The sequence below is a fragment of the Scardinius erythrophthalmus genome (assembly GCF_964197995.2).
Source record: "Scardinius erythrophthalmus genome assembly, chromosome: 2".
Lineage (NCBI taxonomy): Eukaryota > Metazoa > Chordata > Actinopteri > Cypriniformes > Leuciscidae > Scardinius > Scardinius erythrophthalmus.
Window position 1 is genome coordinate 5,994,610 of NC_138222.1, and position 12,990 is coordinate 6,007,599.

General features: G+C 38.0%; 1 protein-coding gene across 2 annotated transcripts in view; it reads right to left on the minus strand.

The window, feature by feature from the left end:
• Nucleotides 1-422: 422 nt before the first annotated feature.
• mmp15b (matrix metallopeptidase 15b) overlaps nt 423-12,990 on the minus strand; it is a 32,857-nt gene continuing 20,289 nt past the window's right edge. For both annotated transcript variants that reach the window (XM_081359444.1, XM_081359443.1), the window contains 4 exons: nt 10,208-10,346; nt 6,456-6,606; nt 4,030-4,148; nt 423-2,854 (listed from right to left, as the gene is read on the minus strand). In XM_081359444.1, the coding sequence (XP_081215570.1) occupies nt 2,367-2,854; nt 4,030-4,148; nt 6,456-6,606; nt 10,208-10,346 (897 nt within the window). In that variant the 3' untranslated portion in view covers nt 423-2,366. The remainder of the gene's footprint in view (nt 2,855-4,029; nt 4,149-6,455; nt 6,607-10,207; nt 10,347-12,990) is intronic.

Below are 12,990 nucleotides of genomic sequence, written 5' to 3' on the forward strand. Positions count from 1 at the left end.
ACACAAGACTAAGCAAACACCACAGAAAGCAAACACAGACCTACCTGACAGCAGTTATATCTTACAATGTTAGGAAACTTGCCTAATTTGTCTACTTTGCCTAGTAGATCACATCAGCATGAATAAGTCGTGAATGAAACAGGGATCCTGTTTCCTCTGCTGGTCAAGGAATGCGCTCCAAAAATAACTGGCAGTGGACCCTGGACCAATGTGTGCCAACACGCTCTCATATAGGGATGGCATTGCTACACACACTATCTACCAAGCGGCTCAAGCTGAGGCCAAAAATATACTCTAAGCAAGTATGCTAACGCAGATGTGAATGCGAGGCCAATGCACTGCAAGTGTACGGTCTCGTCAGATACACTAACGTGCATTCGTATTCAAACCTCAGGGTGAGGCAATGGAGTTACCTTCAAATGTCAAGAATAATTAAACGTTTTATTCAGGTAGCTAGCTAGAAACATGTCTACAGTTTAACCAAAACTTGCTCAGCAAGATTCCCAAACTGTTGCTTCCAGACAGTAATTGAATATCTGGCCATAGAAGAACGTTTACACTAATGTCTGATATAGCACCCCTTGAGGCAATTCTGAGAATGCAACACATACAATTGAGACAACTAAATCATATATGATCACATACTTGAGTACAAGTATGTTTCAGCCTTGGAGAGGGAGCTTGCAATGGGTTTACCCCACTCCTGGCTGTTTGTTTATTACACCCCCACCCCTAAAATATCCCCATCACTGTAATATAATCCAGTTCAAACTCTACAAACACACTATAAGCCCTTTCGCAAAGACTTTAGATATAAGGTTTCTGCATCTTATCCCTTTCCTTCTGAACTCACAGTTGTCCCTGCTTCTTTCCCTCGTCTCACCCCACCTTTGTCAATGACGACATTTCTTAGGTAGGGAGAGCTTAGGGTTTGGGAAAGAGGAGCTTACCAATGGTTTTCACCCCCTGCTGTTTTTGAAATTAGACTATTACCTAACATTCCCTACAACAGTGAGCCCCTACTAAGGCTTTTATTTATAATTGGGCCCAAAGAAGCCTTTTTCGCCTTTTAAATTGGTGTAAGCTAGTGGTATGTATTTTATAGTTCTATTTTTCATATTTTCATTTGATTGAACAATGTAAAGCTATTATATAAATACACTCTATCTCAATGCCTCAAGCTTTTTCAACCCCCCGTAAATGAAACTAACCTAATCATTATACTGCTCAGACAATAAAAATTATAATAGCCACAGGATCACGCCACTGTTGGAGATTAAAAACACACCAGCTTGCAAGAAAAAAGTCAAGAGGGCTCTACAAATATGGACGGAACCACATAAAACATGTTAAAACAAGGGGCAATAAAATGCACTAGGTAAGCAAAACGTAGAGAAAAGTCCCTATTTTGACACCAAAAGAAATAGCAGGTAAAATTCAATCAAACACAATTGGACTTAGTTACTGGTTGAATAACCAGGTCCAGTTGCTTGTGAACTGACTCCAAAAAGAAAGGTCTAAAAGTCGGAGACCACTAGTTGAGAATGTTTCATTTTTTTTAATGCAATAAATGTTTTCTACATTAAAAATGTTATTAGAATGACAGTTTGAACTTAAATTAGCATGAATTTCTTTGCTTTGACAGCAACACTCAAGCTGCATGAACAAAAATAATTAAAAATGTGTTGCTTTTTTAAAAATCCTGAAATTTTCAGGTTTAAATTAGTCTCTCAATCCCAGACTTTCCTTGTGGTCTCAGACGTTTGGACCCCGCTGTATATCGACATATTACCAACAAGTTATGATAGAAGCGGCCACAGTCCTTATAGTCTTTATGATGATGGATTATGACTTGCCCGGTCAGTTGGAAAACCACAGCTGAGAGTCCTGAGAAAAGGTGAATGGATGCAGAAATGTTCCTAAGCGAGATATTCCTTTCTCCGCTTTCCTTTCCCTCACTTTTTGCTCTGCAAGACTTCCCGTTCATCTTTTACGCAGTGATTGGAGATCTAGATTGTGACATCTTAAAAAACAGAAATTAAGAAAACCCCAAAAACAACTGATTCAAAAGAAAATATTATGAAAAGGAAAACCCACCAACAAAATCAATGTGCAAACTTTCTGATATAAATAGACTAGACAACATGTTAGGAAAGCACCATGGGAAAGGAAAAGAAGGGTGAACGTGAAAGTGTGTGTGTCAGTATCTGTGTGTATGTGTGTGTGTGTGTGTGTGTGTGTGTGTGTGTGTGTGTGTGTGTGAGTGAGTGAGTTTAAGCATGTTTATGTTGTTGTTTTGTGTGTGCAAAGTTTTAGGGCATGTGAAATGGAAGGGCAGAACAGGGATTGGAGATCATTCTGAGAGGTTAAACCCAGTCCTGCATTGAACGTCTGCAGTACACTAAATACTTGGGTGCTCCTTTCCTCTGTAGTGTGTTAATAATAGCGTAGATCAATCCCAAGATGCACAGCACCAGGACCAGGGGTACCGTCACCATGATGATGTTCATGGTACGCTGCGTTTCATCAATCTTCAGAACCACATCCACCTCATTCGTTTTCTCTTCCGTCTCTTCTTTAGAGTCCACGTCATTGGTGTTGTCTCTCTCCTTGTCTTTGTCCTTGTCCTTGTCCTTGTCTTTGTCCTTGTCTTTGTCTCGGCCAGCATCCGGGTTGAAGGGTGGCCGATCAGGCAACTTGCGTCCCGGGTCCACGTCGGTGTCTATGTCAGGATCGAGGTCCACATTACAGCCCATGAAGTCTCTAAGAATGGACTTTGGGTAGCCCGGCTCGCTCGTCATTCTGTGGTTGTCAAATTTCCAGTACTTTGAACCCTTGTAGAAGTAAGTATGAGCTGTGTGAGAGACAAAGTTGGAGAGTGAAAATTGTGCATCACTGCATACAAACTAAATTTATATAACATTGCGATATTTCCGCAACAGATTTTTCAGACGACATTTCAACAGATGACTTGAATAGCTTATTTGGTAAAGAATGAATCATTCAAGAATGATTTTGTAGGGAAGTGCATCTGCATTGAAAAAAATAAACAATTTACAAGCATAGAGAAATACAATAGATACAAGTTAAATAAACAGTGCTTTACGTTTTTCAGGTAAGTCTAACAGTATTCAGGTACGGAAATTGAATAATCAAATGTAAAATAACACAGCATAGTCTTAACTGTTTAAATCAAATATAATTAATCTTTGTAAAAGCTACAAAAGTGATTTGATATTTTACACTTTGATCAACATTAATGACAGCAACAGGAATATTAGGCTGCTGTCACTTTAAGATCGTATGCACAGATCCAGTAATGATAAGCATTTGTTTTCTTTCTCATCCGTTTGCGTTCACGTAAGCCATGACCGTTTATGGGGATTCTCGCCGAGACGAGCATGTTGACATCATTTTGCGTCAAATTGTTCGATCAAGTACAAATAGACGTGAAAGAGAACTGAATTAGGTGAATGTTTAAACGGACACAACCTAAAACACGTGCTCTTTTGCTCTATGATGGTTAAACTGCAATTAATCCGAGAATCACATGCATTTTGAATCATGGTGCCTGGTCCGTACGTATCAACTATGATCCCTATACTTGAAATCGCACATCCTGCAATGTGACTATATCGTGGATGCGCACATCGCGATATCGATGCTAAAACAATATATCGTGCAGCCCTAGTTCCACAGAATAAAGAAAGTCACAGGTTTGAAACTACATGTGAATGAGTAAATTAAGCCCATTTTAACCATTCCTTTAAATCAAAATGAATATCTATGGTGATCGATATCATGCCACAGATCCTGTTAATACAGTTCGACTCGCAGGAACATTCCTTTAAATGGGAAAGAGCTTTCAGTGATGTAAGTGTTTCCCGATTATATTGCATTACTTTCTGAAATCACATTTCATGCATTACTCTCTCTCTCAATTTCTTTGTTTCACCGTCTGATTGATCCCCATCCATCTAGTACATTAGGTGACAGGCTCTAGATGACCCCTCAACCCCACACACTCACCTCCGTCATCGCTGAGGAAAGCCCCCTTGGGAGAAGACGGCACAGAAGTGCCCCACACACTGATTGGTTTAGGGTAGTCCTGATCCGCGGCTCTGGAGTGCTCATTAAAGCGCCAGTACCTGTAGTTTATCAAACACAGTTCAATGCATTTCATTCTGACTTTCCTTGATGCGAACGTTTCAGCAAAAGTCCAGTGACCTCATTTACATATGAAATTAACATCCACAGCTGGTGATCTGATCATAAGTGCACACCACTTTCAAGGTGCTCACTTTGCATTTGTATCATAAATGCTAATGCAAAACAAACACTGAAGGATGTTACCGTTGTCCCAAATCAAGGGCTTTAAACTTTGCCAGCTCTGTATGACTTTAGTCCCGTCCGAATGTGCCATCTCAGTAATCATCACGGACAATGTCAGTAAAGATTACGGCGACTTTTACCTTCAGTAAAAAGGTCCGGAAAAATGACCTCAGGTAATACTAATCCCCTGCGAATAGACCCGCTGTAAACATGTACGTAAATATTTAGTCATTTCCTCTTTAAAAGTAGTTTTCCGCTGTTTTTGAAGCATGGAGACGCTTGAAAAAGCATTCAGTTGTGTTCTAGACGCTGGGACGAGTCTGTGGCAAAACTCAAGTGTTTTCCACACACCATTCAGATCAGAAAGAAGATCGAAAGCTCTTGTTAGAGGCACGAAACATCTTTTAGCGTTAGATAAGTGCCTGTTACCAACACAATCCAATCTGAAGTTAATTAATACATCATTCGACCGGACATTACTGTTTTATAAATATAGGTTGTGTTTGCGCACGTGATATCAGGAAGCAACGTAATACACACATGACGACAGGAGGGAGACGGCGATGTGCAAATCGAGTTACTCTCCCACTTCTGCTAGTTTTACTGAGATCTAGTTTTATCCTGTGTGAATTGGCCATTAATATTACAGACGTCCTGTGGTAAAATTACATTACTCCATCTACCCTTATAAAGTTAATCCCGTCTGAATAGGGCTTTTAAAAGTTAAAATATTTTAAGAGACTTAATAATAATAATAATTCGTTACATTTATATAGCGCTTTATCTGAGACCTCAAAGCGCTTTACATAGAAGGGGGGAATCTCCTCAACCACCACCGATGTGCAGCATCCACCTGGATGATGCGACGGCAGCCATATTGCGCCAGAACGCCCACCACACACCAGCTTACTGGTGGAGAGGAGACAGTGATGAAGCTAATCAGTATATGGGGATGATTAGGAGGCCATGATGGATAGAGGCCAAGGGGCAAATTTGGCCAGGATACTTAACACCAATAAGCATTAAAGCGTTTTGTTTTTTTTCTCTATAGGAAATTCTAATAACATATTATTTTAAACTACTTAATGGACAAAAATCCCTCATGAAAAGAGTTTAGAAAAATAATGAAAGAAAACCTTATGATGTCAGGACAGTTGTATCTCTGATATTTTTGACTTTATGCTCCTTCAAAAATATTAAAATTACCTTTTTTTATTTAGAAATGGAAATCATATCATAGAAGAGGTGTGTTCAAATCCTTGTATGTGTGAATTTGATGTATTTTTGATGCAGTGTCATTGACCCATTTATTGGAAAATGGTTATATGTAGTCAAAAAATAGTCAACTTCTCTTCTATGAAATCCAATCAGAAGTGGTCACTGTGAGACATGTTAATACCAGGAGTAAACATCAATCTCTCTCAGCGGACCACTTTTGATCGGACCACCCGAGACCGATGTAAAGACCAGGTCCAGAACAGGCCGTGACACACCAAGCCGACATTAAAAAAAGCTGCGCTTGATCACATCAGAAAGACTACAGGCGACTGTAATCTAGCATGTGCGTGTAAGGAAATAACTGTCTATATCAGCAGGTATCAATAGTCAATACTCGTCATAAACCGAAATTAGCACTGCAGATATACAAACCCTAAACAAAGCAGTGCTTGCTTACCATTTTGATTATCATTCATGCTGATCACTTTCTTCATTCAAGGCGGCTCATGTTGTTATGAACTTATTCGCGCATTCAAATGCTCAGGTAAGATGACGTAAAATTAGAACAGCCTTCTGTCTGTGTCACTTTCACTTTTTTTTTCTTTTTTTGTGCACCGACTCATTTGCAAAGCTAAACAGCCAATCAGAGTTCTCTCTCTCCCTGACAGACAACGATTCAACATGCTCAATCGGCCAAAATACCCCTGATGTCCAACTGGTGCAGGCGGTGCGGAACACATCGGAAAAACTGGGCTGGACGATGCTCAACAAAGGCATGATTATGGCTTAGTGTGTCAGGGCCAAACTTCATCGCAAGGAGGATTTTACAAAACAGCTCAAGGGAACGATTAGACAAACAGAGGCAGAATTCTGTGTGGAACAAAAATATAAGACTATTCCCTCACCAGTCTCCTTTGAAGAAGTAAGTGAAGCCTGAAGGTTCCCACCAGATGGCCGTCTCTATCTTGTCATATGGGATGTCTCTGCCATAATCCATCAGTTCTTGAGGGTAGCCGGGCTCCAGGTTGGCTTCCCTGAACAACCAGTACTGGCTTCCTACAGGTGGATGGTCACAAAGAGAGTTTTGTGAAATTCTTTTTTGGGGGGGTTATTTTATTGCAGCAATCTCATTTGCCATCATATGAGGTTTATACTGTATATCCGCCACCCATTGAAAAACCCATATCGGCACAGCCAATATGCAGGTGTGACGGGCCACTTTTTCCCAGGGTCGATATTATCCCCACCACTTTGTGAAACATCTTGTGGAACGGATGTACCTAATACAAATGAAACATCTCTAGTTGACTAGCAGAGTATTCATTTTGTTTGTTTAAATAAGAGGCGATCTAGTACTGGAATGTATTCGTTGCCACTCTTTGCAGTGTCGGAAGGCAAAAATGTTCTCTTGTGGCTTGTGTGCACAGTCTCTACACAAACGAGCACTTCAATCTACCGCTTTTTGTAAAAGAAAATTACGTTTATGTCTAAAATTGTATGGTTTTTTTTTTCTTAGAGTTTTTTACTTCATCGGAATGGTACGAAACTTGTTAAAGGTTTTGCCACTTGCTGTATGAACACACAAAAAAAAAAATTCATGGACATGATTTGAAAAGGTTATATGGTTCTATAAAAAGAAAAGTCACTTGTATTGTACATGGTCAAAAATGAGCACATTGGAAATGAATGGGAGACGAATTTCATCTATTGGAAACGTTTGGTACTGCGCACAAACAATTCTTACTGAAAGCTAATTTTTTTTAGATATAAACCTCAAATTTGGAACACTACTTATTTAGATTTATGGCTTTGATTTTCTCACAGTTCTAGCGTAAAACGTGCTTTAGAAAATATATACTTCATATAAAAAGTTTTCATAACAATAAATGTAAAGTTGTATACCCCTTTTCAAGTTCACTTTAATCTTTTTTCACTTGAGTAATAATCTGCCAAGTGTCTTCTTAAAAAGAGACCGAACTTAAGTCTGTGCTCCAAAGCATTCCAGTTTAAGTTGGAAATTTCATTTTCAGGTCCATGCTCAAAAAGTGAATAAATAAATTATAACTACTGCAGAAATATAATTTAGTGCCATAAATCCCCTTAAAATACAAAACATAAAAAAAACATAGTGCAATATAGTACAATCATTTCATTGAAAAAAAAAATAATAATAATTCAGTCATTTTTGACCAACACACAAAACAAAAATTATCACCAGATCATTACAACATACGAACATTAATTGTCAACCTAGTATATATTTATTTACTGACGCGAAGAATCTCAGGACTAACAATATATTATATTACAGTAGATGTAAGGACGAAACTATCACATTAAATATGAGTTATGTCAATAAATTAAACTTCCCGGGACTTCCCTGCATTTCGGCTAACTACTAGAAAAGCTAGAAAACTGTTTAAAAAATAAAACACTCAAAAGTTAAAGAATAAGAGAACAGAGGTTGAAAACAATAGTGAGGAAGTAGAAAAAGACAAGAAGGGGGGAGGCAGCAACACTCATTGCGTAACAGGATTTCATGGTGCATGTACAGGGACTTTCCAACCTTTGACACAGGCTCCAGATTGGTGTTTACTCTCTGTTAGAACACATATAACTGCATGACAACACTGAAAAAGATGCACCAACAATGTGGGTTTGGTTCGAATCCAACGTTTTAGCGGTTAAAGTGACGACAGAGAGCATTGCATGGAGCCGTTACAGAAACATTGGGATAAGCTTCAGTTTTTATTATTTTACAGTATGGCAGACACCGAGGCACCATCCTCATGGACCCGTTTGATTCAACGGGCTCTTATCCAAGTCCAACCGTTGCTGTCAGCATCTGGTAGAACCGCTAGCTGACGCAATGGCCTCGCCTCACCAAGAACAGATGTTGCTCCCCAAGATGTTTGGTCTCCCGATTTTCTCGGATGGCGGAAATCCAAATTTAAAAGGGCCTTGCCAATGACATCACTTGCCCTACAGAGTTTCCTTATGGGAGCCAGCTTTAGTACAGCGCATACACATTCATCTACACAGAAATCTTCAGTAGGAAGTCATTAGATGTCTGTTTCAGGGGTGCTGGGTGTTGATATGTAGAACTAATGTGGGAAACCTCACTGTGGTCTGAGCCGTTTTTGATTTCAATCTGTTGACAGGGCTTGATAATGATGAGTTTCTGGCCAGTTGACTTTGCACCAGAGATTTTCATTGATTTTATGACTTGCAAATATTAACATTTGGTTTCTAGTTATGAATTAAGATGATTAAAATGTTATCTAGCAGGATGTTAGCATGGATGTTGTTGGACTAGAGTAGTGCAGGGATTACGTTTATTGTGTGCCAATTTAGGCACTGAAGTCAATGGGTTTTTTTAATGGGATTTTGTTTAAAAGCTGTTTAAATAAAGTCTGTGGTGAAAACAAGATGGACATATGTCCGAAGCTAATGATGGTGAAGTATTTACACTTCAAAATTCATAAAAGTTGTGTCCACTTTTGAAAATTACCATGATGAACAAAACGTGTGAGATTATAAGTTTTTTTTGGTCACAGACTTTGTTTTCGGCAATAATCAAAAAGTCATTAGAAAAATCATATTGGTTTTTGTCAAAGGAACCAGTGTAACGCTAAATTTCCAGGTTGGTCTACAAAAATACATTACTGCAGCACTCTTTTGCAAATATGAATTGCCATGGTTGTGAAAGTCACAGTAAGAGTGGATTAAAAAAATGACTAACAAATCAGTAATGTTTTCACCATTTGACATTAGAAAAAACTGGGCAAACAGCAAAGTGTGTTTATGAATTTATTGGTGTAATGGAGTTACATTATTATGGTTTAATTTCTAGCTATTATTAAAAATCGAGTAATATTTGTTTTCAATGTTGTTAGGAAAACTTTTTTTTTTTTTTTATAAATCTGACATACAAAAACTTAACATTCTAAAGAAAATTATTTTGGTAGTAGGACAGTCAACTAATGTTAACTTTTTCACAACACCTTAAAAAATATATTTTCAAAAATCTGACAATGCTAAAAAATACAACTTTTTTACTGGCTTTGCTATAAAAAAAAATTAATTTTCAAATCATGCAAAATGCTAAAAATATACTTTTATATATGCCAGAAAAAAGTATATCATTTTCATTATAAGGGTTTCTTGTTACTAATATAACATTAATTGTAATTTTCAGCTGCAAATCATAATAATAAAAGCAAAAATCCTTATTTTTGAGTCCTGATTGAAGTGAAGCTAATGCGAGTTAAAGCATTCACAGTATTTTGCTTCCTTTGCAAAATTTATGGTCAATCTCCAGAATTATGCAGCTTCTAAATTAAATTTTGGCCGTTCACCTTAAAACCCATAAACCCATATATATATGAAACAAAAAGCCATGTCTCTGAAACTCTACCTGTAAAATCCATCAGACTAACACATGAGAGGCTGAGGGAAATCAAGGACACTTACTGGACTAAATGACAAACGTCAAAATCAATGGCTTGTTCTAATGTAAAAAGCACGTCAATGTGATGTAATTCTGCCAGCCTGGGTAATAATTTCTCTCATGAATATAACATTTTTATGGTCTATATTAACTTTTAACAGCACAGAGCTATATCAGTTTTCAAGTGTAGTTAGAAAGGGAAAATACCTTTGAAAAACACAAATCGGCCGTCATGCCTTTCATATGCGGCGTCAATGTCTCCCGGCAGACCCCTCCAGAAGTGTCCGATCGGCATCGGGTAGTTATCCAGCACTCGATTCCTCCTCACTCTCCAGAACCAGCGACCCTGGGGAAGACACGAGATTCAGAATCAGCGATTAGATGATGATGGTTGTGTATTCTGTACTAATGGTAGTCTAGTTTATTTGCAGCCCTCTTTTGTCCACTTCTGTCTTGATTTCTTCGAGGGGAGGGTCTATGGGCGGGTAAATGTATGCGTTTATTCAGATCTTTAGATCTAATGGACGAAATAAGCTCACGCAATTTACATATGAACGCGACCGGGGACGACGGAAAAACACATGGAGATCATCAGCTTTAGTTTCTGCTCTGAAGCCGCAAGACCAGCCGAACACTGTGAGTGTGTGTTAGAAATCAAGAATGGTGGGAGAACATTGTGCTTGGTACATTTTTCATCTTCAAACCAAATTTGGATCTTCAGCCGACAAAGTTTAAATCCCGTCTGGCTAGATCTCTTCCCATAATGTTGATAATAATAGGTGGGTGTGGCTCTGAGGCTCCGCCTTCTCTGACGTGGAAATCTTCTTCGGTTCACTTCTTCTGTTGAGTCCGTCGAGGTCAGAGGTCCGTGAGTAAAAACATGAACACAGCTGCTGCTTTAAAGCAATCTACTGTATAAAAAGCTATATAAATAAACTTGACTTTACTAGAGTGCTGAATTGCAGAGCTGGTGCAAACATCCACATCGCTACGATCAGATGCTTTCTGAACTGCTGTTTTCTCACCGTTGTCATTTTACCTGTGTGTTTATTCTGTTATTAGAAGGAAAGTGCATAGCACATATTTACATATTCATCTAAACGTCGCTCACAGCAGTGATGTTAGCTAAGAGTATACCACTGCAAAGGTATTTCTTTTTACCCCTAAAGCCCTATTCGGGCGGGACTAGTTTAACATGAAGAGGTGGGGTAGAGTAATTATTACCAGAGCTTCTCTGTGATTTTAGTCCCATCCGAATGTGCCATCTCAGTAATCATCACGGACAATGTGAGTAAAGATTATGGTGACTTTTACCTTCAGTAAAAAGGTCCAGAAAAATGACCTCAGGTAATACTAATCCCGTGCGAATAGACCCGCTGTAAACATGTACGTAAATATTCCGTCATTTCCTGTTTAAAAGTAGTTTTCCTCGGTTTTTCAAGCATGGAGACGCTTGAAAAAGCATTCAGTTGTGTTCTAGACGCTGGGACGAGTCTGTGGCAAAACTCAAGTGTTTTCCACACACCATTCAGATCAGAAAGAAGATCGAATGCACTATTTATAGGCACGAAACTTCTTTTAGCGTTAGATAAGTGCCTATTACCAACATACAATCTGAATTTATTTAATACATCCGACTGAACCTAACTGTTTTGCATATACAAAGGTTATATATATATATGTGTTTGCACACATGATGATGATCAGGAAGCAACGTAATACACACATGACGACAGGGAGGAGACGGCGGTGCGTAAATCGAGTTACCCCTCCCACTTATTCTGGTTTTACTGAGATATCTTATCCCGTGCAAACTGGCCATTATTATCACAGACGTCCTGTGGTAAAATTACATTACCCAACCTCTCCATGTTAAACCAGTCCCGTCCGAATAGGGCTTAAGAGAAGAACGAAAAACTATTTCGCTGTGAGTTTATCGGGGCTCACTTTAGTGTGAGCTGCAGTAACAGTGATCATGTACATAAACTCAGTGTATCCGTTACACTGACTCTGGCTCTCCACCAGGACCGTCCGAGTGTTCCAACTTCCAAACCAAGGCGAAATTAAAACCAGAGCCCGTTCTGCGGCCAACACGCTCTAAATTTATCCTGCTTTCTCCCTACACGCTCCTCAACCCCAACACCTCATCGTAACAGACACACGTGCACCTTGTTCTTGCATGGAGGAACACAGTCTTGCATGACTTAACTTGTAGTATTGTGTTACATGAGGAACGGCCTCATTTCAGGAACCTGCCTTTGAGAAAAGCAGATTATAGGGAGTGGTTCTTCACTCAAGGGCATCTGACTGTTGTCTAATGGATAACCTGACTACTGCGACCAGTTAATCAGTAACACCTGAAGAAGAAACACATCAATATATCCTTCCAACAAATTGTGCTACGGTCTAACATGCCCAGTAAAGCTCCCCACATCTAGAAATAAAATGCTATATATATATATATATCCATCTTTATATATATACATACATATATATATATATACATACATATACATATATATATATATATATATATATATATATATATATTTTTTTTTTATTATTATGTTTAAATGATAAAATATAGTAGTAGTAGCAGCATTAGTAACATTATTTATAATTCAAATAAATAACAATATATAATATTAAAGTTTAAATTTAATTAAAGTGCTTACCACATCTGTAAATAAAATGAATATCATATATATATATATATATATATATATATATATATATATATATATATATATATATATATATATATATATATATATATATATATATTACCACTTTACAATAAGGTGCCATTTATTAATCAAATATTCAGGATATTTTGGTCCCTAGATATTTATTTGTAAAAAGGTTAACCAGGAGGACACGGACATAATTGCTAAATTACATCATTAGGATTTTTATAATAACCTAGCTATTTCCATGTATAAATATGTCTTGGTTCTTTCATATACTGTACATTTCTTCTAACTAAAGAC